Genomic DNA, 16532 nt, shown 5'->3' with positions numbered 1-16532 from the left:
CCAAAGATCCTTACTGCTTCTTTTGAAAACTGTGTATCTTTACTTTGTACACCATACAAACAGCTTGCATTGCACCAGAAGTTTCTAATGAGAGGAAGATTTAAGGGAATGTCATAAAGTCTTCTACTAGCCCTTTCCAGGTCATTGACAGTATCACTGATTAAACATCACTGTTCATCTGAGATGGAAATAGAGACTATTCTACAGTCCTTAGGCAAGTTGCTATTAGAATTTGAAAAAGATTTCTGAATCTCTGTCCACTATCCATTAGATCAAACTTCTTTAGAATGTGGAATTATTTAGAATCTTAAATTTTGTTTTGTTTTTATTTGTTCCCACTTGATTATAATTGTAGTTTATTGTATTTGTTCCTTCTTAATTATAACTGTATTTGTGTGAAAGTTAATTCAGCTCCTGCTTTTGTAGGGTTGGCATATAATTTTTTGTCCAATTCAAGAGACTTGAGAGTGAAAGGAAGTGCCATTAATAATCATGTTGGTACAATAGTTATAAACTGGGATGGTTACCCTATCTATCAGGCTTTGTAGAAAATTCACATGGTTCTTTCTTTCAAGGAGGTTACCACTAGAATAAGCCAAAAAAAGAGTATATCTCATAAATTTATGTGATATTTGCTTTAAGGTTTGACTTTTTAGAAGCAAGATTGTTTTATAGTGTGTGTCATCAAAAATACTTCTTAATCATTTGTCATGATTTGTTTTGAGTTTTTAGTCCCATAGTTTTCTTGATTTAAGGGCATTTATGAAATGAGGGGGTTGTATTAGATGATATTTAAGGAGCTTGCTATTTTTAATAGTTTATAATTCTTTGATAGAATTCTTTTAGAATTCCAAACGATATTGCCCAATAGCAGTTGGCAATTTATTGTAGTCATTTATTTACTTCTAAAATAATTTGTATGGAATAATTAGAAGGATGATAGGGAAGACCCAGGAGTACTTAATAATATTAAGGTATAAATTTTATTTTTTTAGAACAGTGCTATAGCACCTAATTGAGACATAAACACTTAGAAATATCTTTTGGCAGTGTGTTGAAAACTGAAGCTGATATTGGTTTTCTTTTTTATATGACCCATCACTTAGGCACTGTTTAGAGCTAAGTTCTACAAACTGTTGTTCAGGAAAGGTATATTGGTTAAGCAAAATAATTCAGCATTTTTTAGTGTTATCTTAAAGGCAGCCTCCATCACTAGAGGTTAATGATTAAACATTCTCAACAACTTAACCTACTTACTTACTTATTTATTTAGTCTGTCACCTGGGTTAGAGTGCTATGGCATCAGCCTAGCTCACAGCAACCTCAAACTGCTGGGCTCAAGTGATCCTCCTGCCTCAGCGTCCTGAATAGCTGGGACTACAGGCATGTACCACCACACCTGGCTAATTTTTCTATTTTTAGTAGAGACGGGGCCTGGCTCTTGTTCAGGCTGGTCTCAAACTCCTGACCTCAAGCCATCCTTCCGCCTCAGCCTCCCAGAGTGAAAAGATTATAGGCGTGAGCACCATGCCCGGCCAACTTAACTTGTTTAAATGGATGGTCCAGTTAACATTATGAAAGCTAATGGTTTATTCACAAATTAAAATATATCATGAAAGTTTTTGAGGAATCTGAGAGTGCTCAGATCAGTAAAAATAGTAGGCAGATGGTTCAGGTGACTCCTATAACCAAGCCTTTAGTTTGGGATTTAATTTTTTTAAAAATAATTTTGGTAAAGCACCTTAAGTCTAATCCTATGAAGTAAAATTCATTATTATTAATACAAAGAACATCCATTATAATGACTAATTTTTTCCAAACCTAAATTTTTTTTAAAAAATTGTATCACTCTTTTTTTCTTTTTTTAGGATGGTATCGGCAGTGCAACATTATTCCTTATAGCAAAGATGTCGACCTAGGAATTTTTATACAAGATTACAAACCTGATATTATTTTAGCATTTCAGGATGCAGGACTTCCACTCAAACATAAATTTGGGAAGGTCAGTAACAAAAATCAGCTTTATTTTTTAAGTAATGTCTCAATTGTAAAGTTTATATTAAGCAACTCAGACATGGTTAAGAACGCTGCATGCATCATTTTGTCACTCAGTATTGACCAAGATGAGTTCAGCAGAAGCTTGTTACCACTTGTGATTTCTGCGCTATTTAAGAAAAAGCTAGAAAAATGTGCTTTCTATTGACAATGAGGAAAGAATAATCTTGGAATCTTATAGATGAATTTATTGCCATTATATTAGACAACAGTACAAAATTAATATACTCTATAATACATAATTAACATATCAAGTAAGAATCTCACGCATCCTAACTGAAATTGTATTTTTCATGAGTCATTTAACTTTATGTTTACTCAGGTATGGATATCATTATCAACAGAAAATATTACATTGATTGCTAAGGTGTAGAAATATACAGTCATTTCAAATAAATAATTTCTTATATGTCCTAGGTTTTAGCAAGTTTTTCAGAGGTCAAACAGGTATAGGTCATCATAGGCTAGATGAAATCTCCCTCTAGACAATTTCATTCCTATACTCTGAGCCCATGACTTCTTGCAGTCATCTTGTTCTTAATTTGCTTGTTCCCAGGGCAGTGTCCTACAAAGCAAATAGAAGTATGTTTAATCACTAGAAAACTATTTCTCCTATCATCATAAGTAATCATTCTAGTTTACTAAAAAATTTAATAAAATATTTTCCTGAGGTGAAAGTCAAAGCAATAGAGCTCTAGGCATTTAGCAAACATTTACTGACCATTCACTGTATGTCTTGCTCTGTCCTCTGCACCTGGAACACAAAGATGAATAAATTACAGTTCTTACCCCTGAGAAGCTCACTGTATAATTAGGAGGGAAAAAATGGCATAAATAATTACTTTGTGATTGATGTTATAACAGATGTACCAAGTCTGACAGGAACATAATTATTTGTAGAATAAATTTCTTCAGGGAAATGCTCTCAGGACTTTTTTCCTGTACCATAACTTTTTATTTCTTCTTTTTTTTAATGCGTATAATGTAATGATCTATATACTATGTATGTGGCTGTGAGGAATATCACTTTACTTAAGTGCTTATCTATTGACCATGATGAGAAACTTAGTTCCTGATCATTTTACTTGGTTATTGAAGGGGGGTAATTTTTCCTTGGTTTCTTTCCTCCTTTAATCAGAAAGCTGCTCTGGAATAGGATGTTTCTATTTTCTCTGTAGAGTGATAATTTAACTACCATTTGTCATTTACTCTGAGTTGTCATCAATTATTAGAAGCAACATTATTTTAGATGGAGTTAAGAAAGAAATTAAATGATGGCATGCTACTGATGCATCCCAATTTCAGAGGTGCTTTAGCTTGAAAAAATTACATCTTAGAATTAATACTTGATATGCGTAAAACATAAGAATCTTTTTCTTTCTTTTTTAAGAAAAGTTTTTAAAAATGTATTTCCTTTGATTCAGTCTGTAAAGGTTTTCATCTTCCCCTTAGGTAGAAGACAGCTTGGAACTATCCTTCCAGGGAAAAGATGATGTAAAACTTGACATTTTTTTCTTCTATGAAGAGACTGACCACATGTGGAATGGAGGCACTCAGGCCAAAACAGGAAAAAAATTTAAGTATGAATCAAATAAGTACTTACAAAAGGGGCTGTAGAAACTTCAGAATGTAGAAATAAGGAATTAACTGAAAATGGGCATTGGGGGATCTCTGTCGAGGCTCTATCGACCCAAATAAATAACTGAGGCAAAAATCTCAATTAATGGAGGCTTATTAAGCCAAGATTTTGAGGACACTGGCTGTTTTTCCAAAGGGGAAGTTGGAACCTTCGCATTTTAAAGGCATACAGACAGAGGAAAAAGGCAGAGGGGCAGAGGGGCTGATAAGGTCATAGTTGCATTCTTGTGAGGCCCAAGAAATCTTCATTTTACCTAAAATAAGGGAGTAAATGAAGCGTCAATTATGTAGATGTCCCTGGGTAGGTGGAAGAATGTCTGATTCTGGCTTTTCTCCAGTTCTGTTACCTGCAAGATAAACTTGTAATTCATTATTAGTGTGGAACTGAACAGGCTTTAGTTTCAGGTGCTAGACATAGGTACAATTTGTATGTCCTTGCTCATGGGAGGTTAGCGAGAAATTTCCTTAATGATTGATCTGCCAGTCTAGTTCTTCATAGGTGCCCGAGGCTTTTACCTTCTCTTTTGCATAAGGAGTTGAGGGGGTGGCCCTGAGACTTTTATTTTCCTTTTATAGCTCCATTATTAGTTAATGCTTTCTCAGCTTACCCTTAGAATCCAGTTATGCCTGTGAAGTGAGAATACCTATAAGGATAGTCGTTGAGGAGCAAGTGTCCCTGGGTTTGTCAATGTCAGGACTCATTATGATTAGAAGCCATTGAGTCATGAGAAAGAGAATAACACAGCACAGAATACAAATCAAGCGCAGAGCTTAAGCCAAAAAACTTATTGTCAAAGCTGTGGGAGCTTGATAATTATATGGGAATCAATAAAGATTGGCAAGAAGGAGATCATTAAGGTGAAGTGAAGTTTAAGTGAAGAAATTGGGATTGAACAGAGCTAAGGCCATATGTGCTGAGCAAACTTGAGAATATGCTTTTAAAATAGACTGAGGGCTAATCATTAAAGGATACTCATTGGTTTTAATAGCTATGGTATTTTGTTGAATATATTAATAAGATAACATTGATTATAAAATGCACCATTATTTTATGTATTACTAAGAAAGGAAAAACACTGCTAAATAAAATTGTAAAACACATGATTCACAGATGGAAAAATTGGGGGGAAGGTGTCTGAGAACTAACGAAATACGATGTTAGATTGGCATTATTAACATCTAGTTGTGTTTTTTTAAAAAGCTGCTGTAATCACACTCTTTTTTGGAAAAGATGGAAATGACATTAGAGTAACTGTGCTCTCCTTTATGATGCAGTTGCTCTTCGTCAATTCCAAGAGAGAAAATGAGAATGAGAACTTGAAGAGCATGGGGTTTGGAGTCAGGCAAACCTGCGAAACCTCAGCTCAACCCTAACTAATTTGTGGCCTTCACCTTTTCTGAATGTTAATCATTTTATCTGTGACATTTGAGTGATACTACTGTGTTAGACACTCTTCTGAACATTTTTACATGTGTTAACCCTTCTAGGCCTCACAACAACCTTAGCAGGTAGATATTCTGTGAGGCACTGGGAACTTATGTATTATTTGTTCAAGATCACACAAGTAAGTGAAGGAGTCAGACAGACAACAGTCTATCTCTAGAGTTTATGCTTTTAACCACTATTCCACACTGCCCCTGATACACCTGACGATATGAAGCACTTAGCAAGTTATCAGCAATGAGGATTATCATTGTTAATATTTAAATTTTCAATATCACGATTATTAATGTGATTGCTCTCTTTATTGCCATTATTATAGTAGCCATGTGGCCAGTGGCATAAATTTACCTTACCAAATAGCTCAGATTGGGGCTTATATCAGTGAATAAATTTGAGCCATTGGGCACACAGAAGAGTATTCTGTAAATACAGCAGAGGAATTCCAAACTCAGATTGGTTTCTCCTGGGTGTGTTGACACACTCTACTGGGATCCTTTAATCTTTACCTGAAGACAGAATCTTCATGTAAAGTTAAACTTGGAGGTTTGAGAGTAATCCAAACCTTTTTCTCAAAGTCATAAAGTATCCCCAAATTGACACTGATCTCAGAGCCTACTCTTGAAACTTTTATTTATTGTAAAAAAAAAAAAAAACTATTTTGCTTTATGATAGCAAACCCTTTTATGCTAGGTAATCTCTGATTGTAAGACACTTAAAAATTAGTAAGATAATGAATATGTAATTGACACTGTCACTATGGCTAGGTGAATGGGAGTAGGTGTTTTTGACCTTCCTCTATAGTACATTTATTCAAGATATGATAAATGCCAAATTTAACATATGATTTAGAAGCTTAAAAAATGATAAGATAGTATAACATAAAAATGATGGGCATGGCGCCAGTGGGCTTGCTTTTGAGTCCCAGCTGCACGTTTACCAGCTGTATTACCTTGGGCAAGTTATTTAACCTCTCTGGGCCTAAGTTTCCTCAACTGTAAAATGAAAACAATAGAAATTGCCACATAAGGCCGGGCGCGGTGGCTCACGCCTGTAATCCTAGCTCTGGGAGGCCGAGGCGGGTGGATCGCTTGAGGTCAGGAGTTCGAGACCAGCCTGAGCAAGAGTGAGACCCCGTCTCTACTAAAAATAGAAAGAAATTATCTGGCCAACTAAAAATATATATACAAAAAAATTAGCCGGGCATGGTGGCTCATGCCTGTAGTCCCAGCTACTCGGGAGGCTGAGGCAGTAGGATCGCTTAAGCCCAGGAGTCTGAGGTTGCTGTGAGCTAGGCTGATGCCACGGCACTCACTCTAGCCCGGGCAACAAAGTGAGACTCTGTCTCAAAAAAAAAAAAAAAAGAAATTGCCACATAGAGTGATTTTAAGGATTAGAAGAGTTAACATACAAAAAAGGCTTTGAGGACTGTCAAGATGTCCTGAGTACTAAGTAATTACTAACTGCTATTATTACTACCATAGTAGTAGTAGAAGGAAAACTATTTCTCTTCTTACGAGAAATTTACAAATTAGAGACCTGTATAATTATCTCAGTATTCTTAGAGAACTCGTATGAGAGTGTCACTTTTTTTTATAAGAAAGATAATTTCTAGAGCCAGTATTAAAATCTTAAATTTCCATCTAAGGCTTGAATTTTTCCCCTCACTGACATAAAGTGAAGCCCGCAAACCTCAAAAGAACTGTTCATTTCCAACTACTACATGTCTGGATAGAAAAAGCTTCTTTCATTCTGCTTTAACTGCTCTTTATAGTAGCAGTGTTTGGGAAGTGTGAACTGTTCTGATTATTTAACAAGAGAAATGAGCAGTGATAGAACTGTGTGGACAGATGGTGTGAGTCCCAGATTTTCTATCATGTTACTGTGACCTTAAAAGGCAGAGAAAAGAACAGGAGATGGCTGCGTAGTTTCTTTGGAAGATTCCCCCAGCCATATGCCATTTTTATTCTTTTCAGCACTATTTACTTGAGGGAAATGTAGTATTTTTAACACTACTATTCCATGGGGGGAAAAAAAACCAAAACCTTTAAAGCTAGTCTAAGGATCTTTTTAATGGAATTCTCATTTTTAATTTTTGAACAGGTTATATATTACATAATAAAATAGTCAAAGTATATAGAGAATATGTATGAAAAGTAGACCTTTCCTCATCCTCTGCCCCTCGTTTTCCCATCTCTAGTTCTCCTTGCCAGAGACAACCATGTTTACTTGTTTCTTATGTGTCTCTTCAGAAACAAACATGCTTGCATACATATAATGTTAACACTTATCTTTCTCCCCTTACACAAATAGTAGTATATTTTACCCTGTTCTTTATTTTGTTTTCCTCACATATCTACATATCTCAGAAAATGTTCCAAATCAGTATATACAGAAGTACTGTCTTTATTCCATTGTATGGCAATACCACAATTTATTCAACCGATTATCTGTTGATAAATTTTAGGTTGTTTCCAATATTTCACTATGACCCTCAGTTCTGCCTTGACTATCTCTGTCCAGATATCTTTGTGCACAGATGTGAAACTATCTGTAGGATAAAATATTAGGCTCAAATTTCTGGGACAAAGGGAACATAGGCACATTTCAGTTTTGACAGATATTGCCAAATTGCCTTCAAAGATGGTTCCCCAATTTATACTGTCCGCAATGTGGTTTGAGAATATGGATTTATTTTTAAGATGTGTACTATCTATAAAGAGATTTGCCATTGTGCCTTACAATTAGTGACAAAATGAATATGCCAGATACCAAATATAATTAACAGCACATTACGGTTACTATTAAAATTGTAATGCACCTCCTTACTTTTTCTAAGGGTCTTTTTATCTTTATAATACTGTTTTAATTCATGCATAGTCAATTCTGAGAAAAGTTTATAGAATGCTTACCATTTTTTAAAAGGCCGCTGAGGAACTCAGGAAGAAAAAACATTTTCCTCTTTCTAAACTACTCTGCATGTCTACAGAATAATGTCTTTGGTCGTAGGATTTAATAATTATAATATTAACAGCAATATAAAGATATAGCTACCAGGGTATCTGCTAGATATCAGGCACAATAACAGGTAGTTTATTTATATAAACTTAGGGTAACCCTCATATTATCCCTGTGGTTAGGTATTCTTACCTCCAGTAAGATGTGAGTAAACTAAAGCTCAAAGAATTGAAGTAACTTACTCAAGATCATTGACCATTAATGACAGAGCCAAGATTTATCCCCAGATCTGTTTGATTCTTAAGCCTAAATGCTTTCTTCTAAGAGTTAATAAGTTAAGTGAATACATGTAATTCATTCATACATGCAATTCATTTAGAACACTACCTGCCACATTGTAAGTACTGTATAAGTTTTAGCTGCTGCTGCTACTGTCATTGCTGTATTATTGTTACTATTACTGTTATTATTACTACTGTGCTGCACTGGCACAAAGCATAGCATTTTCAGCACAGTAGTAATTTGAATTAGTTATTCTCTGGTTAAGCATTTTCTTCCCAAGTCTTATGATACTCATTCCATCTTTAGTTCTCAGTCTTTCTCTTCTTTACCTGAAGCCGTTCCTTTATCTAAAATCCAAATTCATTCTAAAATATTGTCTGGATTTTTTATATCTACTTTTTTCTCCAGAGTCCAAAGCACTAGAATTAAAAAGTGATGAATATAATAACTGTGCCTCCAGGGTGTGAAGTTTTTGTTCTTCAACTTCACAGTTCCTACAGATGCTGCCCAGGTTTCTTTGGGTTGTTTCTTTCCTTCCCATCTGAATCAGCTGATGTGGTTAGAGGCTAGAAGTCTGAGAGGTAGTAATAATAGTTAACTTTGTTGAATATTTACTGTGTGCTAGGCACTATGCCAAGCTTTTATATGTATCATCTCATTTAACCATCACAGCAAGTTTATAAGGGAGATTTTATTATCATTACCTTTATTTTATGGATGAGGAAATTAAGGCAGAGCTAAGACTCAGATCTAGGTTTATATCATTGTATTGGTGTCATCATGATCTCTATCACACTGTTAATACTCCCTCCACGAAAACATTGTCAGGGTAATACAGCTACTGCTATTTCCACTGATAGGAAATCTGCTAATCCTTGGGCTAGTAGTGGGTTCCTTATACCTTCTGATATTTGCAATTTCTGCTTACTGGATAGATCTTCAGGAAATTTGGATTCATCCTCTGTGGATTACACTCCCATTCAAGTGTGGCTCCTATGTAATGTATCACTCCATTTCTGTACCATTTATTTACTAACTGCTATGTACTAAGGATACTGATGTGAATATCACTTAGTTTCTACTCTCAAGGATCTTATAATCTAGACCATAAAACAAATATTAAAGTACTCTATCAGCAGTACAGTAATTAAAGTATATATAATCTATAGTTGAGGTACCAAATCAACCATATCTAGAAACAATGGCAAGGAAGTGTGGCTTAAAAATAGAAAAGTTTGTTAGGTAGACTTAGGAGAAATATGTCCTAATAATAGGTTTACTTAACTATTTTTATATTTAGATTATTTCCACTTTTTAAAATTAAAATTCTGTGAGCATCTGTGTATATAATTAAAAGCTTTATTAAAGGATTATGTATTCCTTGAATAGATAACCAGAAGTAGAATTACTAAATCAAAAGATGTGAGCCTTTTAAAGAGTTTTGATACATATTGCCATATTACCTTTCCAGAAAACTATACAAATTTTTATATAGTCACCAACAATGAATGAGTGTGCTTACTTTGCTATATAATATTGAGAGTTTTGCATTAAGTTATGGTCATTCATGACTCTCCTGATAGTTCCTTTGAGTAACTCTTTTTTCACTTTCTTTTCATTATCCCAAGGTATCTTCTATCATAAAACCAGTCATTGATGGCAAGTTACCAACAATTATTACCTTTCTGTTAGCATCCATTGGTTTTTAGTACTACCAAACACATATCTTCCCCCTCCCTGCCAGTTTCCCTTTCAAAATCCAGCTTTAAAATATTACAGTCCATTTTGAATACCTTGTTATAAGTATTTGTTAGACATTTATTTTGTAGAGGCTTCTATATCTAAGCTTTATAAATTTTATACAGGTGTGATTTTAGGTGAGTGAGCTCAGGAATTAGAAAATCTGTATTCAAATTTGAGTTCTGTTCTTTGTGTCACTCACATGATCTTATGAGCTTCAAATTTCTCCTCCATAAAATGTGAATAACAGCTGGGCATGGTGGCTCGTTTCTGTAATCCCAGCACTTTGGGAGGCCAGGGTGGGAGGATAGCTTGAGGCTGGGAGTTTGAGACCAGCCTGGGCAACATAGCAAGATCCTGTCTGTACAAAAAATAAATTTTAAAAAAATCAGCCTGGCACGAATGTGTGTGCCTGTGGTCCTAGCTAAACTTGGGAGGCTGAGGCGGAAGGATCACTTGAGCCCAGGAGTTCAAGGTTACAGTGAGTTGTGATTATGCCTCTGCACTCTAGCCTGGGTGACAGAGTGAGACCCTTTCTCAAAAACAAAAACAAAAAAACACCTGTTGGTTCAATCAAAGAAGAAATGAGTAAAAATATCAAAGAGATGAACAAAATTAACATGCTTGATCTTTTTGATACATATAAAAGTATTCACCCAACAAATGGTGAATATACTTTCTTAATCAACTATAAACACAGCATTTACTAAAGTTGATTTTTTACTACATCATAAAGGTAATTTTAATAACTTTCAAATCATTAATAAAATTATTCCTTTGTGTGTGTGTGTTTGTATAATTCTCCACATTAATGGATTAAAGGGGAAAAAACTACATGGTTATTTCAATACATAGTATTCTATAGCCACAATGGAATTAAATTATAAATTGACAATTAAAATGCATCTTTCAGATGTGTGGAAACTTTAAAACACCCTCCTTAATAAGTTATGCATAAAAAGGAAGTCATAGTAGAAATTATAAAATATTGTGGTTGGTGTAATTCTTCACATTAAAGGGTTAAAATATTAAAGGGGGAAAAATCTACATAATTCTTTCAATAGATAACATTAAAAAGTTTTGATAAATTTTGTAATTAACCAAAAGAAAAAAAAGACCTATTAGCAAACTTGAATTAAAAGTGATCTGGAATTTCTTTAAACTGAAAAAGGGAATATAACAAAAACATAGAGTGAGCAATCTTATTTAATGATAAAACTTTAGAAGCCTTTTCATTAAAATCAGAGAAAAACAGAATGTGTGCTAGCACTGCTTCTATTAAACAGTATGCTAGAGCAGCAGTCCCCAAACTTTTGGGCACCAGGGACCAGTTTCATGGAAGACAATTTTTCTATGGATGGGGGTGGGGAGGATGGTTTCGAGATAATTCAAGCACATTACATTTATTGTGCACTTTATTTCTATTATTATTACATTGTCATTTGCCATTCACCAATAGGGTTTTGATATGAGTCCACAAGCAATTGATTTACTATGGTCTCTGTGCAGTCAAACCTCTCTGCTAATGATAATCTGTATTTGCACCCACTCCCCAGTGCTAGCTCAGCTCCACCTCACATCATCAGGCATTAGATTCTCATAAGGAGCACACAGCCTAGATCCCTCTCATGCACAGTTTACATACAGTAGGATTCAAGCTTCTTTGAGAATCTAATGCCCCCGCTGATCTGACAGAAGGCAGAGCTCAGGCGGTGACATGAGCTATGGGGAGTGGCTGTAAATACAGATGAAGCTTCGCTTGCTCACAACCGCTTACCTCCTGCTGTGTGGCCTGGTTCCTAACAGGCTGCAAACTGGTACTGGTCCAAGGCCTGGGAGTTGGGGACCACAGTGCTAGAGGGCTTAGGCACTGGAATAACATAAGAAAAAGAAATTAAGAGCTAAAAGAGAAGACAAAATTGGTAATGAGAATAAACTGTGTTGTTTTGCAGGAAATTCTTGTGAAAAAGTGGCTCTGCTGCTCCAGCTCTAAAGTTTAACACAAAGCTTATTTTTAAAAAGGTCAGGTTCAGTTGTAGTTGATGATGTCTCTATCTCACTGAGCCAAGCTAACTAGTGATAATAAACATAGCATTCTTCTAGGACGGTGGAAGAACTTCCTTTTCACTTAGCAGTTATGTTCATAGATTGTGCTTAAACTGATTGTAATTAACCTGATGAAATTATTTGTATCCAACTGCTAAATTTTATAGATTTTAAGGACATCTGTGAGGGAAAAAATGGTCTTACTCCAACTAATTCTTAATTCTAACTACTGTTTTATATAAAAATGAAATGAAGTAAAAGTGGTATGAAACTGAAAATGGGTGAAAGGATTTTTTATGATAATAACATTCCTTAAATTTATATTTTTATTTAAGGTTGCCTTAGTCCAAATTTAAATCTGTTTACACTTTGGATCCCATCCCAGGGCCTTAAAGTACAAACTGTTTGGCTGAACTTAATCTCAGCTTTAAAAGCCAAGGTAACATTGCAGACCCATGGGGTATTTTAGTCTTAATCGTTATTCAGTGGTAGCCTGGACAGGTGCATGGCATGTGCTGTTCTGTTACTGCCCCCCACTCCACCCCCACTTCCTCTCCACAGTCCGATTTTACAATCAGTTTTCACATTTTATGGTTTGTTTATCTTTCCTCTTCTCCTAGTAAGCTGGGATGTTCTTTTGCTGAATGGATTGAAAAATAATTGGGGAAAAGAAAATCACAAAGAGTTTGGGTTTGGAAATACTGAGATGTTTCTGTTTAGGTACTAAAATTAACATTGAGTTAAATTCTCTTTGAGTTATTCTCACATCGTTTATTTAAAATGTTTTTGTTTTGTTCATAAATCCTTCAGTTGTTCAAAACATTGCTTTTATAAAAATTTGCAGTATTCTCTAATACCCTGGCTATCCTAGATCTATTATTTTTCTCTCTTTTAGCTCTTTGATGAGACTGTAGAGGCTAACATTTAAGAGAGAGCTGTTTCCTGGCCTGTGTTACTAGACAGACCATGATTTCTGCCTCAATTCAACTTTAATGTGTCAACTTGATAGAATGAGACAGGTGGACATTCTGCTGACCAGCATCTGATTAGGGAGGGTGGAAGCTGGTGATGGATGGAAATGTCTGATGACAAAATAAGCAATTCCATGAATATGAGTGTGCAGAGTAAAATTGGGACCAGCAGATGGTGGGGCTAAGCTGTATCTTATTTCTTTCTCAGCTATGAGATTTGCTGTGGCTGCCTTTTCACAGAAGCCAGCTGGGATTGTCCATTAACTGGGTTTGGGTAGAAGGGACTTGTTGCTTTCTTCAGAATTTGTTCAGCCTCTCCTTTTCATTTGGTAGTAAAACATGATATCCAAAAGCAGAATGTATAAGGACTGACCTTTCTTTGGAGAACATCCCATTTCTACAATATGATTCCATTTTGAAAAGAGGCTTTTCCCTGTTCTTTCTTTAATCCTCCAATATTTTAAACTCCTGTGATCTCTGCTGTTGCAAATCAAATCTCATTACTGAAAGTTCTTCCCATGTTGAGAAGAGAAGAAACATTTCTCAGAAAAAAACAATGCAGAATATAGGGCTACAGTATAAACTTAAAATAAATTGAACAGACCTGCTAGTTTTAGCTTTCCTTTGTAATATATAGAATCTAGTTTACTTTATCCCAAGTACCTTTAAGAAACATGTTTTGGTTTAATTTCTGAAACTTACCTACTAATTGACATAATTCTACATTAGATATAGTTAAATTCATTATAACTAACATTCCTTGGGCTGGTTTAAATATGTTTTTTAGGGTTTGAGATGAAAGAAAGGCAGAAACAACAGGTAAGATCATGTAAGGTATGGAACCAAGGGAGAAGTCTGGAAATGCAGCTTGGAGTCATGCTTACTGTATATCCTTGGGAAATCCAGATTATAAGAGAAAAGAAATATGATCATTTTCCTCCATCTTTTGGCAACTTTTTGCTTTGATACCTCTTCTTCCAATAGTTCCAATAGAAATCCCAAGGCTGACTTTGATTTGCTTAACTTGGGTATGTTTTTATCCCTGAACCAATCACTATAACTCACTGGCCAGGCCTGGGTCTTTTTTACCCATCTCTGGAGCTTCGAGTTGGGGTCAGCCTCTCCTCAACCATATGGACTTGGAACAGGAAAGGAAAATTAAGGTGCTGTTAACATTAGAAGAGGAAGGGGATTATGGACAAACACAATAACACATCCACTCTATTCCCAAAGCTTTCTAGTAGGAGAGAGCTGTCCTTCAGTCAAGAATGCACTGGCAGCTGAGTTCCCTAGCTAGACCTTCCACTGTTGAAACCTAACTCCTCCTCACATTGCTTCTGTTTTGCTGCAGATACCTATTCCCCAAGTTTACACTGTGCTGGACTGAGTTTGTGGACATGAAGGTTCATGTGCCCTGTGAAACCATCGAATACATTGAGGCCAACTATGGTAAGACCTGGAAAATTCCTGTAAAGACATGGGACTGGAAGCACTCTCCTCCCAATGTGCAGCCCAATGGAATCTGGCCTATTTCTGAGTGGGATGAGGTCATCCAGTTATACTGAGATACTAGGTTGAAATGGGAGAATTCCCCTCCTGAAAAAAAGGTGGATAACTGTTTAAAAAGACACATCTATTTGTCAAACATAAGCAGGAGCCAAAGGAAAAAAAGGACAAGCTTGAAAGCATAGGGAGTCCTAACTCCTGAGCCATCTGATTTACTTCTCTCATTCAATATTTTTTGAGGAATTTCCATGTGCCAAGTACAATGCTAGATTACAGTGGAGAAACAGAGATGAATGAGACAAATGCCTGCATCTTTTCCCCCTCTTTTTGGTAAACACCTCAGTTTTCCTTTGAGGGAAACACCCCCACCCTTTGAAGAGCTCAAGTAGAACATATGTTCTGTAAGGGTTTTAAAAATGTTAAGTAATGTTTGGACTAGAAGATGAGTTCACCAGGCAAAGCTAAGGAAGTTAAAAAGAATAACCCATACCTGTTCTTTGCATTTAAACTAGTACATTAGTGCTACTTTTAAGATTGTAGAGTCTGAGTTAATATTCAAGTGTTCAGAGTTTAGGTGGTATCAAGAATAGATGGTAGCAGATTGATTTTACAAGCAATCTGATGTGGAATTGATTTAGAGTTCAGGGCATTATTCTATAAGGGAAGGTGAGAACTTATTTCTAGCTTTATCGAGGTAAGTAAATTTCCATACACTTACTATTTTCATATTTGAAGTGAGAAGTAAGCTTATGCTTGTGTGATGCTTAAATTTCCAGCCATTGTTAGAATATTTTCACTAACCTCTGATGGTACTTGTTGACAAATCATTCAAATAAGACCATGCTACCACACATGGTTTTGAAAAAGTCGTGGTTTCACAAAACTGATTTTTCTTATTTTATTCTCAATCACTTTGTTAGGTAAAAATATAAGCTATTCATGGACATTTTATATTTTCTGAATTTGTAATTCTTATACTCTTAATATTAACACTAAAATGTTAATAGAGATACCTCTGATTTTTCTAAATGTACTCTTTATTGTATTCATTCATCAATTACAGTTCTATGTCTTTAATTTATGGGCTATGTACAATTTAAATGGCATGTAAATCTACCTGTTCCTTCTCCTCTTCCAGTAGTACATCAGGTCTCCAAAATGGAAGTTAATGGTGAATTTAACCCACCCCAGATTATAGTGTTTATAAGTGTTTGTAAGTTTGTATCCATCCATAGTTGTTCAATCTGTTGAATATTAATGAAGTAAAAACTCAGACTTCCCTACTTTATCAAGTACCACTCATTCTAGAACACTCCATTTTCTTTTTTCCCCCTCAAGATACATCCCTGAATGGGCTGAGATGGCTCTGTCCTCCCCCGTGTCTTCACTCCTCACTTGAATGATATATTCAAAGTGAGAGGTAAAGAGAAATACAGGCACAATAAGTGCTGCTACCTTTTTCTTTGTCTGGGAAAGGAAGCTGAGTCTTATGTCCTATCTGTGCTGCTTAGGACTACTTTCTGGACCAGCTTGGCAGATTTTCCTCTAAAACCAGAGAATAATAGGAGTCTCAAAAATGGAAACCAGAATGTCTGAAGGAATGGGCTGACAGTTTCCTGGAAAAAAAAGAGAAAGTAACCTAAAACTACCCCATTCCAAATTTTAAAAACACTAAAACTTTCTTTAATGAATGATAACCAACAGCCTTCTTCTGTTATGATGCATTCTCAATGTAAAATCATTGGGTCTTTTCTTAAATGTCAGCAGGCTTTCTAGGACCTTGATAGATTATCAGTAAACTTGTCCCAAAATAACAGGTCATCCTAATCAGCTTTCTCTTTGCTAGAAAATCAGTCCATAGAATACATTCCCAAATTCTAAATAGCTTTCCCTAA

General features: G+C 35.4%; 1 protein-coding gene across 3 annotated transcripts in view; it reads left to right on the top strand.

Moving 5' to 3' along the window:
* The window catches only part of FKTN (fukutin), a 43983-nt gene extending 28103 nt beyond the window's left edge, over positions 1-15880 (top strand). For 2 of the 3 annotated variants that reach the window (XM_045563103.1, XM_045563104.1), the window contains 2 exons: positions 1869-2002; positions 3508-3878. In XM_045563103.1, coding sequence (XP_045419059.1) covers positions 1869-2002; positions 3508-3672 — 299 coding nt within the window. In that variant the 3' untranslated portion in view covers positions 3673-3878. Of the gene's footprint in view, positions 1-1868; positions 2003-3507; positions 3879-14482 lie in introns of those variants that run through there. The other variant, XM_045563105.1, reaches the window with a different exon arrangement.
* The last annotated feature ends 652 nt before the right edge of the window (positions 15881-16532 follow it).

The sequence above is a fragment of the Lemur catta genome, chromosome 10, assembly GCF_020740605.2.
Source record: "Lemur catta isolate mLemCat1 chromosome 10, mLemCat1.pri, whole genome shotgun sequence".
In the NCBI taxonomy this organism is placed as follows: Eukaryota; Metazoa; Chordata; class Mammalia; order Primates; family Lemuridae; genus Lemur; species Lemur catta.
The sequence above is the reverse complement of the archived record's forward strand: the minus strand, read 5'-3'. Positions and strand labels throughout refer to the sequence as shown.